The sequence below is a fragment of the Pundamilia nyererei genome, unplaced genomic scaffold (assembly GCF_000239375.1).
Source record: "Pundamilia nyererei isolate P.nyererei 1_Seehausen unplaced genomic scaffold, PunNye1.0 scaffold00027, whole genome shotgun sequence".
Taxonomy (NCBI): domain Eukaryota; kingdom Metazoa; phylum Chordata; class Actinopteri; order Cichliformes; family Cichlidae; genus Pundamilia; species Pundamilia nyererei.
Window position 1 is genome coordinate 67,952 of NW_005187428.1, and position 12,278 is coordinate 80,229.

Here is a 12,278-nt window from a genome sequence, read left to right on the forward strand (position 1 = left end):
ACTGACTTTACTCCTAATTGTTCAGAGTTTATTTTTATGAGAAACTTTAGATGAGGACATGACAAGGTCAATTTAGGTGACAGCTGTGCTTTGGATGATTCTGGCATACATTATTTACCTTTACAGCAATATAGCCACACTGTCCTTGAAATGCATATGTTTTCTGATCAAATGTGGTGTAGTGACCACTTCCATAAATAATGCAAGTTCCTGGACATTTTTTCTCAGAGCATGTCCATTTTCCACTTTGGCAGGTACTAAATGTATCAACAAAAAAAAGTAAATACAGTACAATTTGAATACTGTGAGAAAAACATGTCATATATATCACATACTGTTTATTACTCTACAAGTATTAATTAGAAAATAACAAAAAAATAAAATAAGATCCTACCAGGTATTGCACTGATTAGGTATTTGTGTCCCGGAGACATAGAGATGGCCATCATGTTTGCATGGACAGTCACTTTCTTTCACACAGAAACCTTTACCATCATCAAGGAGGCCACTGGGACACCGACAACCAGATTCACACTCTGTGGCATCCTGGGAGGATAGAAAGACCACATTGATAAAAAAATAAATAAAAAAATAAAAATAATAATATTTATTAGATATTGTTTTTTCAGACTTGGAGGTGCATCAAAAACAACTCACACAATCATCATTGTCCAGATTTAAACAAGTTCGAGCACACTGCACTCCAACAACTCCTGCGCTTGCAGTGGAGCAGTTGAAGTATTCTTTTGGAGAAGGACAAGCTGTAGAAACTGTAGGAAAAAAAGTACAAATTCCTTTAATATACTATATATTGTCTTTAAAAAAAACTCTCTCATTGAAGAAGAAAAAAACTGACTTGACATGCGGGTTCTCCCAGAATGGCAATGAAGAACTCCGTTGGTGCATATGCTAGAAAAAGTCACCAAAATTATAAAGATACAACACAAAAAGCCAAGTCTGTGTAAATCCATCATACTACATGTATTACGGTCCTGTTTAATCCTTAGTTTAGGATGTTTCATTTGAAATCCTGAAGTGACTCACCAGCGCTCGTTGTTGGTGCTGATGGACTTGCCGGACTTTACGTAGACTTCATTATGGTAACAGGGACACTTTGCCACTGGGACACAGATGCCGTTGTCATCTAGGTAGTGACCCTCAGCGCAGGAACAGCCATCCACAGGCAAGAAATCAGAGGTGCAGCTCTGCTGCTTTAAGCTCAATGAGCTGCAAGTCAGCTGGCATCTCTGATTTTTGTAAGAGAAGGTCTGAGATGCTGGGCAGTTCTTGGTGTATTTTTCTGTTTTACAGAAAATATGCTAATGATTACCTCATAGTTCTGGACTAACTAATAAAAAAGAACACGCTCATCAAACTTGATTACTGAGCTGTTTCAGATACACTTACCGCACACATTCTCTCTCCAGTCTGTCAAGAACACTCCCTTTGATGCACAAGCTCTTGTGTAGGAGGAGAAGACAGCACACAGGCAGTCCTCGCTCTTCTCACAGTTACAGCTAGCATAAGTACATCGCTGTAGAAAACAGTGAACACATTTTTATTGTATTACAGTCCCACTGTATTTAGTTAAAGAAACACAGATAGATTGTGTTGTACCTTGTAGTAAATCTCAGGATCCACAACAGAATGGCACTCTGCAAACGTGCTATTTGGCTGTCGTAGCAAGGCACACCAGTGATTGGCATACTTTTCTATAAGTAGATGAGTAAAAATGTAATTTCTTGCTTATATTTCTTGCTTGTTTATATATGCTGCAATTAGTGCCTGGAAAATCAGTTTCAAGCAAATGATAGCAATTAAAGAAATAAACTTCCTTCCATCCATCCATCCATCCATCCATTCTCTTCCACTTATCCTTGTCAGGGTCGCGGGGTGGGTGGGAGACAGGGTACACCCTGGACACACCGTGGACACGTTGCCAGTGTGTCACAGGGCTAACACATAGAGGATAGACAACCATTCACACTCACATCCACACCTATGACCAATTTATAGTTACTAATTAATCCAAACCCACTAAACAAATAGGTGGAGTTCAGAAAAAACATAAACGTGGACAATAAAATAAGGAATAAGAAATAAACTTGATGGACAAAAACACTTTCCAGTTTACCATTTTCCACGCTGAAAGAACAAGGGTCATCGAGCCTGTCTTCTCTGTCTTGGCATATATGGCTAGCCTTCCAGGAGTTACTAAAAGCTGCTGCACTTCCCTCCACAATGCCCTGACGAGTGTTCATGTCATCAGACAGGACCATGTTGTAGTTCCCACATAAACCTAAAAATTACAGATTCTTAATGAAGAAATTATCATGAAATGCAAATAAGAATGCTAAAGAAAAAAGTATATGAAACCAAATGATTTTCAATGGCTTGCTAGTTGGGTGGTATTCAGAGTGGGACAATCCTGAGATCATCCCTGGTCACATAAAACACAATTTCTCTATTATGTTCTTTGGCTACCTCAGTGTCTACTTTTCACTGAACCTTCAAGATAGCCTTTTAATTATGGCATACCAGTTAGCTGCCCACACCATCTTAACTGGTTCCTTTTCATCTGAAGAAGCTAACAGTCTATTACGAGCGCCCTCATTATTTTTTAAATTTCTTGCCGTAGCTCTAAGAGTGGGCGAGGCCATTTATTACAACCTTTTAGCCAAAAGGTTGTAATAAGGTTGCTGGCAGTGTTTAATTAAAAAAAAAACATATGAATCACTGATGTCAACATAATCTGCTGGTGTTTCATTTGTTTAAGCTGCAAATCGCAAAGTTTGTTTCGAAATGCACAGATACATCAAAATCATGTAACCATCTTCAACAGACAGCATTCTTTAAGTCTTGCAATAAATAGTTACTTAATAAATGCATAATAGCCCTCGTGATATAATGCTTTAAGACTAATGTAAAACTTACCACGTGTCTTTTCTCTGTAACTCTGCTCCAGGCTGACATAGACTTGCATGAGAGGCACATGTTGGATCTGAATTTGCAAACCAAAACTGGTCTGGAGGATGATGTGAAAGGACGAAGCGTGGAATATACTGATATCCCCTGTGAATGAAGAGATACACAAAAATCTGTGGTATCAGTGGCTCAGTGGCTAAGTTCTTACGTCTCAGCATAAATGAAAGTAACATCTTAAATCGAAAGTTCCTTATTTTCTGACCAACCTGAGAAGTACGGCAAACTGATACTCTGCATATTCTGCTTTACTGCGCCATCAGCAGTGAATGTTAACACCTGAATAAAAACAGAATCGATCATTAAAATGTTGCAGCTGTCAGTATATATTTAAAGCACGAGCCCGGTATTAAACTCACATTGTGTCTGTCATTGTTCAGCAGGATTTTGATGGTCTTCAGACAGGTGTCATACTCTTGGTGTGCACATGGTACCAGTTTGACCAGAATGGTAAACGTAGGGCTTGCATCATCCTGAAATACACATAACGTAAGCAAAAGAAAAAAAATGTAGCCTAATCCAATATATTTTTACTTACATGTGCCCAACACAGTATTGTCTAAAATTTGACTGTACCGTACTAAGGCTCATTTACCTTTCTTTCCACCTTTGCCAGGGTGTAGTAACAGTCTCCATGGAAGGTGAAGTCTTTCCCATCAAAGGTGGTTACATGTGAACCTTCTTCAACCGCACACGTAGAAGGTGTTGAAAGACTTTCACAAGCCCATCTACCTTCAAAACACGTGCTGAAAAAACCCCCCAAATTCATTAAGAAAACAAAATATGCAGACACATTGTTAAAAATTACATTCTGATAGCATTATGAACATTACCATTCCTCTCGCTCCTGTCTGTAAACTTCACCAGATTCATAGATTTTTCCATGCTTGCACTGGCATTCAGACTGAGCAATACACCCCCTCATGGAAATGTCATCGAACACGGTTCCTGAAATGGAAGGTTGGCATTTGAAGGTAACATCCCATGAAAAGAGAAGCTTTAACAGGTGTGTAGAAAGAAACTTATTTGACAAGCGCGCTAACCAGGAGGACAGAAGCAGCCGTCCATTTTGTGGTCCTCACAGAATGAGCTTGTGTCTTGATGCGTGCAGGTATCCACACAAGGGGATCCACTCTCTTCATAAACCATGTTGAATGGGCACTGTTTGGCTGTGAAGGAAGTGGGAATTTACGCAAAGTGTCTAAACATCAACTTGTTGAAGTTTTTCACTTGAGTGTAAAAACAGCAGATTTTTTTGTGCACTTATTTTACTTCTGACATTTGCCAAATTTCACCATATACTTGGCTCAGGTGATTTCAGTGTTTTGGTTCTCTCTCTACCACTTAATATATAAAATACAAAAAGAAAAAGAAAGAAAAAACAAAACTTTACCACAGAACTCAGAAGTCCTCCAGTTGGGAGGCTCCCCTCCTGCATGGGAACACTGTCGAGAGAACTCAGAGAGTGTGCTGCAGACACAAAAGTCATCTGAATGGTTGGTACAGCCACACATGTCCTGCACACAGGCCTGAATGTAAGGCTCGGGGTCAATCAGTTTGGTACAGGAGCTCCAGGTTTCTGCATGCAGCATCTCTTCACAGGTGTTTTGCTAAACAACAGTAAACGCATGCACAATTATTTAATGCAAACAAAAAAAACATCAGATCTCTTTCGTTAAACCTGGCTAAAGTAGGTAACAAAACTCACAAACTCTTTGCATGACTCTGGCACATTCATAGCTTCCTGTGAGACATCTTCCTCTTCATATGGGTCCTCACAATCATCATTTGGACGATGGACTTTATGTATGTTGCCAAACTCAATGGGGCTGATTTTCCGACCTTTTGCATACAATTACATTAGTAGGGACACGCAATAGCCAGCATATTGAAGATTTAAAAAATTAATGAATGATGAACAGCTTTTACCATAAAGGAGGAACTCGTTGTAAACTGGAACACCGTTAAAATCTCCACAAAGTCCACAAGTGCGGTTAGTGTAATCATTATCAATTTCCACCTTAAATATGGAGTAAAGGGTTAGAAAAAGTTTTAGAAACCAGACATGACATGTTTAAGATATTAAAATATATATATAATATATAATATATATGATAATAACAAAATAAAATGAAACGAATGCATCAAAGTTGCCACATTTAAGGACTTTACATGTATGCAAGGACAATAGTAACCACTGTAACTATTGTTGTAGTGAACCAGGTAATCGGCAATTCAACTCGAGGACAATGTGTTTATTTAAATGCCACACAGACCAAAATATAAAAGTATGGCTAAGTATTTCTGGAGGTTGGGCTGTTAGTCATTAATAAAAGAAATGTGTTTAAAATAATGTCCTATTGGATCTGTCTATTTTAAGGATTTACCATGACTGCATCATCAAGGTTCCACATGACAATGATGCCAACTTTGGACTGGAGCTTGATGTAGACTGCATTTCTTTCCACTTGTACTCCGGCCTCGTAGTGTGGCAGTTTGACACTGAGAAGAAAGATAATATCTTTTTAACAATTATAATTCATTTATATCTATAATTAACATTATATAAGAAGCATCTCTGTAATGAATAAAGTCTTTTGCATTATAAATCACTCTGTGAACTTCAACTGTTCACTCACATTGCCATACTTAAGAGTATTGCCTGGACGTCTGGGTTAATGTATAAAAAGCTTAAATTCAGTCATTATCTGAACTTCAGGAAAAGCAACTACAATCATTAAATGAAGCCGGATTCAGCAACCACACTAACATTTTCTTTTTGGAGTCAACAAATCTTGAAATTCATGGAACTCATAAAATATAAATCTTTAACAACAGTTCAAACTTTTTGCATTTCCATTTGTCTAATAAAATTGTGGAACAGTTTTCCAGTGGACCTACACCAATGTTCAAGCATTTTTCAGTTCAAATAAATTTTTCGAAACCTGCTTTTGAAGAATGTGAAATTAATGAAATTGATGACTGATAATAATAATAATGATAATAATTTATACGTTATTGATCCCCATGGGGAAATTCCTATCTGCATTTAACTATTTCACTCTAATTATATTAATTTATTGTGTTTTTTATGAGTGTATACAAGTGCTGAGGGGAAGTGTGCGTAATGATGAACATGGTCAATCAATCAATCAATCAATCAATCAATCAATCAATCAATCAATCAATCAGAGATTAATAAGCATGTGGATATTTCTTCCTACTCCATTTCAGACTTGATGATGATTTAGTGGTTAATTCATGTCATTAGGAATGTGTGTATGTATTGGTTTTATATATCTGAGATAAAAGATTATCATTGTCATCATAATTCTATCAGAGTTGCTTTTTTAACTTACGGCAGGTCGTTCACAGTGACCACATCCTTGCTGAGGTGAAATGCAAAATCGGTGATGGTGACCACCACATAACTGACTGTCGGGTTTCCATCATTTTCATTCCTCTTCATGTGCACAGAGAACTCTGGGAAGGTGTCATGGCAGTCGGAGACCAGGTTGTATTCACACATGCCAGGAAACTGGTACACATCACCATCGAACGTCTTGAAGTGCTCCCTGCCCCATGTGCTACAGATGCTGCTCACATGGTTACGGACTGGAGAAACATTCACGTAAATAAAAGATGAATATTGGTGGAAGTATTATAAATGTTGTGTTCATATATGCATCAATGAAGAAGATACATTTATTTAAATAAAGCAGACCAAAATAATTTGAGTCTTACCCAATCTGGCTTGGATCTCAGTGACATGGGCTATAGTCAAAGCAAGGAAGCACAACCCCACCGAACTCCCCCTCATTGTTGCCACTGTGGACTAGATGTTCCCTGAGTGGGTAATGTAGAGAGTGGTTCTTGACTACCTTTTATATTGAGATCAGACTTCTTTTTTTTCTCACAGCTTCTTCCTGTGTAAGACGTGAAGATTTATTGCTAGTCATGGCAAACATGTGCTGGATGGCTGTCCAACACCCTTCACAAATCCCATATAACTTATTATTACATCCTTCCTCTTGATTGAACAAGTATGTTTGCACTTGAATATATCTTCATTTCAAGACAACAGAGGCAGCAATAAAAATCTATTGTTTCATAAGGATCCAATAATTATAATTTATTAAAAACAGAAATGAAAAGGGGAAAATGAGACACTCCAGGTAGGTAACTAATTACCGTGCTCGTTACCACAATAATAACGTAGTTACTGTAACGTGTTACTTAATAACGCGTTAGTCCCAACACTGCCTAACATAATATGAAATCTACATGAGATGCTTTAAGCAAAGCTTATGCCAACTTATCTACCATCTGCTTTACATTTGATAAGATCATTGACAAACATCCTGCAATACTTGGGAGCTTGCTCATGTATTCATGTTCTACTCAAAAGCCATTAAGCAGCAGGATTTGATTCCTTTATTTGCTTTAACATAGCAGCTCATTTTTGAGAATGCTGCAAATTCACAAGCAGAAAGGAACTTTAAACCGAGGAAAGAAAAGTCTCAATTTGATCGGGGGTGTTTTACACATTACATACACAATTGACCAATGTATGTCTTTAACTAATTTTCATCAGTTTACTCATATATCCCTGTAGGGCTGCATTCTCAGCCCCCTACTGTATGCCCTATATATCTATGACTGAACACCAACCCAACCAATGTCATCGTTAAGTAGACCAATGTCACCATCGCTATTGGGCTCATCTCTGATGAAGATGAGACAGCGTACAGGGCAGAGGTTGAGAATTGATAACCTGAAACTGAACCTCCCTCATACAAAAGAACTCAGATATTAGTACTTTAGGTTTGGGACCCATCAGAAGGCCCATCAGCGGCCACACTTCCTCTGCATCCAGAGGAAGAACAAACTCGACCTGAAGCTGCTACTGGCCTACTACCGCTCCTCAGGGGAGAGCGGGTTCTCCTACTGCCTGGATGTTTTCTATTCAGGGACCACGAAAAATCATTCACTGTACTTTTCCACCACTGAAGGGCATCGCCAGATCGTCCTGTCTCAGGAAAATCAGACCTATCACACGTGACCCCTTGCACCCCGCCTGCTTGACCCGCTGTCCTCTGGTCGGCGCCTCAGGTCAATCAGGTCCCACACCTCCAAACGCATAAACTTCTTCCCCTGAGCCAGTGTCATGGTCCTGGGTCGTGTGACCCAGTGCTTTGAGTTTCCTTGTATTTTGATATTGATTGTGTATGTTTAGTTCTTTTGGTAGTAGCTTCCAGGTTACTTAGTTTACTTCTTTGTTTATTAGATCCCTTTATGTCATCACCCCTGTGTTAAGTATTCCCTGCTGGTTTGTGTCATGTCTATGTCTCTCCATATTTCCTGTTTTATGTTGAAATGTCTTGTGTTTCTTTGTACAATGTGTTTAGTTTTACTCTCCCCTGTGATGTCATTATGTTTCTTTCTAGTCAGCTGTTTCCTCATGTGTCTCCACTTTGTCTGATCACCTCATGTGTGTATTTAGTCTTTGTGTTGTCAATCAATCTTTGTCAGGATGTCTATTTTCCTCCATGCTCGTCACAGCATTCATAATGTCAGAGCTTTCATATTGTCTCATAGCTTCACAGTTCTGTCATAGTTATCTTGTTTTAATTTTCCTAGTTTAGCTTACAAGGTTAGTTGTCATTCCTCTTTCGCCCTTGCTTTTATTTTTTACCCCTGTCATCAGCCCTAATAAAGTCTCGCCTTTTGTTTGAATTCAACTCCGTTCTCCTGTATCTGCATTTTGGGTCCATAAGATACCGGCTGCTGACTTTTGGACTGTCAACAAACACTATCCCCCCACACCCCATCCCTGTCCACCCACCCACCAATCTAAGCCATGATCTGAGGAACCCTTATCACTCGGGCCACTCACACATGGACTATACTCAGACCAAGTCCAATGCACTACTTTCAAGCAATTTGCAACCTATCCTCTATTATGCTTTTTCCTCTTATTTGTTTATAATCCTCTCGTTTGATATTTATTCTTGCTGCAATACTATTTATAGCTTTAGTCCATGCACAGATGGTGTGGAACACCCACAATTTTATTGTGCATGTGCAATAACAATAAAAATCTATTTTATTTTATTTTGTTCTATATGTCTGAACATTACAATGTTTGAAATTCCCCTCCGCGAATCGCTACCTTGTCATGGTGGAGTGGTTTGTGTGTCCCAGGGATCCCAGGGGCTATGTTGTCCGGGGGCTTTTGCCCCCTGGTAGGGTATCCCATGGCAAACTGGTTCTGGGTGAGGGACCAGACAAAGGGCGATTCGGAAGACCCTTATGAGAATATCACAGAGGGAACAGATTTTTCGTAATATTTGAAATATATAAATTCAACTAAAATCCTACAAAACAATAAATGCTACCATAAAATCAAGACATTCTCATTTGACAATAAAATATATTTTAAAACATATCATAAAATTATATTACTTACGCAAAGTTAATATTTGGTAGTGCAGTAAGAGTGCGTAAGGCACTGTCTAAATTGCTACTGGCTCATGAATTGCACAGGATGTGCAAATAAACTCACAGGTCTAGATCCTTGGTGACTATCATTGCCGACCTGCAGCGTCATGTTTACATGCATGAGGTCTGGTGGCATGTTAGGCTTCAAATTTTTTAACTCTCACACATAGTTTGGACAGTAGTTTTGATTTTTACTTTTAGAACATATTGAGCTACTTTCATCACCTTCTACAAAATTCTACCAAACACCTGTATTTTGGTCACAGCTTGCTAAATATTTGTATAGGATAAATCATCAACACCTTAGTGAGAGGAAAACTAAACATCAAATGCAGCTTTAAAGGTGCTTCTTCAAAACATATTTTAAGAAATGTACATTTCAAACTGCTTTAAATGTACAAATATGGCTCCATGTTGAGTCAATGTGAAAGTCAGAGTTCAGATTTTTGCATTTTTGTGTCACAAGTACTATATAAAATAGATAAGTTAAACCTTTATTAGTCCCACACATGAGACATTTTTTGGTTACGGCAGAAAGTGGACAGTACAAGTTAAGATAATTAAACGTTAATAGAATAGAGTAAGATAAAATAGAATAAGATAAAATAGAATAATATACTATACGAAAATAGAATAAAATACTTTGCTATATCAGGGAAATTGCATCTATCTATCTATAGATACAGATATAGATATATTAATTAGGGGTTTTTTTGCTTTTTTTTTTTCCCTTTTTGCCTCTCCTTTCTGGTACAGTAGCAATCAAAATTGCCCCCTCCCTGGACCCAGCTTCCCTGCTGATGCCAGTGGGCACCCCCGTTTCCCATAATCAACCAAGAGCAAGGGCCCTAGGCCCATCCAGCAGCACTGCCAAGACCCACAGAGCACGAGGCAGCCCACCTGACCACACCACACCAGCAAAACTACACCCACCCCAACATGTGGTGGCTCAGCTGGTAGAGCAGATCAGCTACTGATCGGAAGGTTGGTGGTTCGAACCTTGGCTTTCCCAGTCTGCATGCCAAATATCCTTGGGCAAGATACTAACCCCAAGTTGCCCCCCAATGCGTTCATCAGAGTGTGAATGTAGTTTAGTTTGCACTTGAGTTTAGAAGTGCTTCGAATCGGTGAATGAGGCATGTTGTGTAGAGCGCTTTGAGTACTCCGGGAGAGTAGAAAAGCACTATATAAGAATCAGTCCATTTACCAACATTCAGTCAACTCCTAGAATGTTGTCTAGGAAATAACAGCTCAATGTGGTGGGTTTGTTCCATACAGTACATTCAACAGATGACAGGTATTAGAGAAAGCAAATGTGTCAGGGATAAACCAAGTTTCATCCTGTCAAATCAAATTAAAGTGCCCCCTCAAATTTATTAAGACGTGAAGACAAGATGATTTTTTTAATTAATAGACTAATTGGTGGGGTCTCTGTCCTTCTTAGGAAGAAGACAAACATGGGCATCATACACACAATCAGAAAAAGAATACCATGCAATGGAGCAGTTCACCATCCTGAGTAAAATTGGAGCAATTATATCAACATGGGCTTTACAAATGTCACAGTTCTGTGTCTGTGGGCTCCGTGTTTTTCTGTTTGCATCAGTTATCTTTGATTTCATGATGCGTCTTTCCTAGTCTCTTGGTTTTTGATTTCTCTCTCTAGTATTCCCAGCTTACCATTTCTTGTGTTCTAGTTCTGAGGTTGTGATTCTGTGCTCCTTCTATTTAGTGAACAGTCATCCCTACCGCTGCGTTCCCTTTGTTCTCTGTCAGCTGTATCCCTTAGTCAAGTCTGCGTCTGTTATGTGTTCTGTTTTACTTTGAAAGTCATTATCAAAATAAAATGTAATTTAATTTAATTCTTTCAAATAGATGCAAGTAAAACACATCAAAAAAATAAATAAAATCAAAGATTCAGCGCCACTAATTCCTGTTGCTCATAAATATATTTTCACCTGTTTAAAAATGTGAACACTGGCATCCTTGAAAGAGTGACCTTTGTTCTTTAGATGCAGATGGACAGCCGAGTCTTGTCCCGTGGAGGTGGCCATTCTATGTTGTTCTATGCGCTTTGAAGTGTCTGTTTGGTCTCTCCAATGTAGAGGTCTGGGTATTCCTCACTAAACTGTACAGCATACACTACATTGTTAAGTTTGTGTTTTGCCTTTGGGATGAACCCGTTTTTGTCTGAGTATGTTGCTGGATTTTGAAGTACATCACTCTTTCGTACTGGCATCAGTCTTTTGAGGATGCCAGTGTTCACATTTTGGACAGAGAAGACAGATGGTTTGAAGGAGGAGTGAAAGAAGCCATTTATGTCCACTGTGAACAACCATCTTTAAAAAGAGGTGGTGGCTTACAACACCAACTGTCTGCCATCTATAATCCAGTTCTGAGATACCTTCCCAGAGGCCTTAACGCCCACTCACATGCTGGGCCATTTGACCTCAGGAAATCACATGATCGGGTGGGGTTAGGTTTCACAATGAGCTCATCCGAAACCTGATTGCTGATTGTGATATACACCCATTTTCACACCTTGGCTCTTGTGATTAGGTAGAGAATCATTCGGAGGTCCATTGTTCCTGTTGGGGGTACACTCTCACAGGGCTTAAATTTGGGACTCTCCACAATTTAAAGAAGCTTCTCCTTACAATACAAAGGACTGGCATCAGGGGCGGAGCGTGGGGGTGGCTTACTGGGCTTAAGCCCGGGTCTTTTTGTCAGAAGCCCGGGGTCTTTTGGAGTGTAATTTTTTCATAGTTAGATGCCTGGCTGACAACTGTATAAAA

The 12,278-nt window shown here is 39.0% G+C and overlaps 1 protein-coding gene across 1 annotated transcript in view; it reads right to left on the reverse strand.

The window, feature by feature from the left end:
* LOC102192186 (mucin-2-like) overlaps positions 1 to 6,802 on the reverse strand; it is an 8,680-nt gene extending 1,878 nt beyond the window's left edge. The window contains exons 1-17 of the mRNA XM_005728235.1: positions 6,727 to 6,802; positions 6,342 to 6,597; positions 5,370 to 5,484; positions 4,912 to 5,002; positions 4,691 to 4,824; positions 4,376 to 4,592; positions 4,026 to 4,151; positions 3,816 to 3,930; positions 3,578 to 3,728; positions 3,342 to 3,455; positions 3,192 to 3,261; positions 2,935 to 3,072; positions 2,135 to 2,299; positions 1,618 to 1,712; positions 1,408 to 1,534; positions 1,045 to 1,300; positions 492 to 546 (exon numbers count right to left, since the gene is read on the reverse strand). Of these exons, the coding sequence (XP_005728292.1) occupies positions 492 to 546; positions 1,045 to 1,300; positions 1,408 to 1,534; positions 1,618 to 1,712; positions 2,135 to 2,299; positions 2,935 to 3,072; positions 3,192 to 3,261; positions 3,342 to 3,455; positions 3,578 to 3,728; positions 3,816 to 3,930; positions 4,026 to 4,151; positions 4,376 to 4,592; positions 4,691 to 4,824; positions 4,912 to 5,002; positions 5,370 to 5,484; positions 6,342 to 6,597; positions 6,727 to 6,802 (2,301 nt within the window). The remainder of the gene's footprint in view (positions 1 to 491; positions 547 to 1,044; positions 1,301 to 1,407; positions 1,535 to 1,617; positions 1,713 to 2,134; positions 2,300 to 2,934; positions 3,073 to 3,191; positions 3,262 to 3,341; positions 3,456 to 3,577; positions 3,729 to 3,815; positions 3,931 to 4,025; positions 4,152 to 4,375; positions 4,593 to 4,690; positions 4,825 to 4,911; positions 5,003 to 5,369; positions 5,485 to 6,341; positions 6,598 to 6,726) is intronic.
* Positions 6,803 to 12,278: the final 5,476 nt, after the last annotated feature.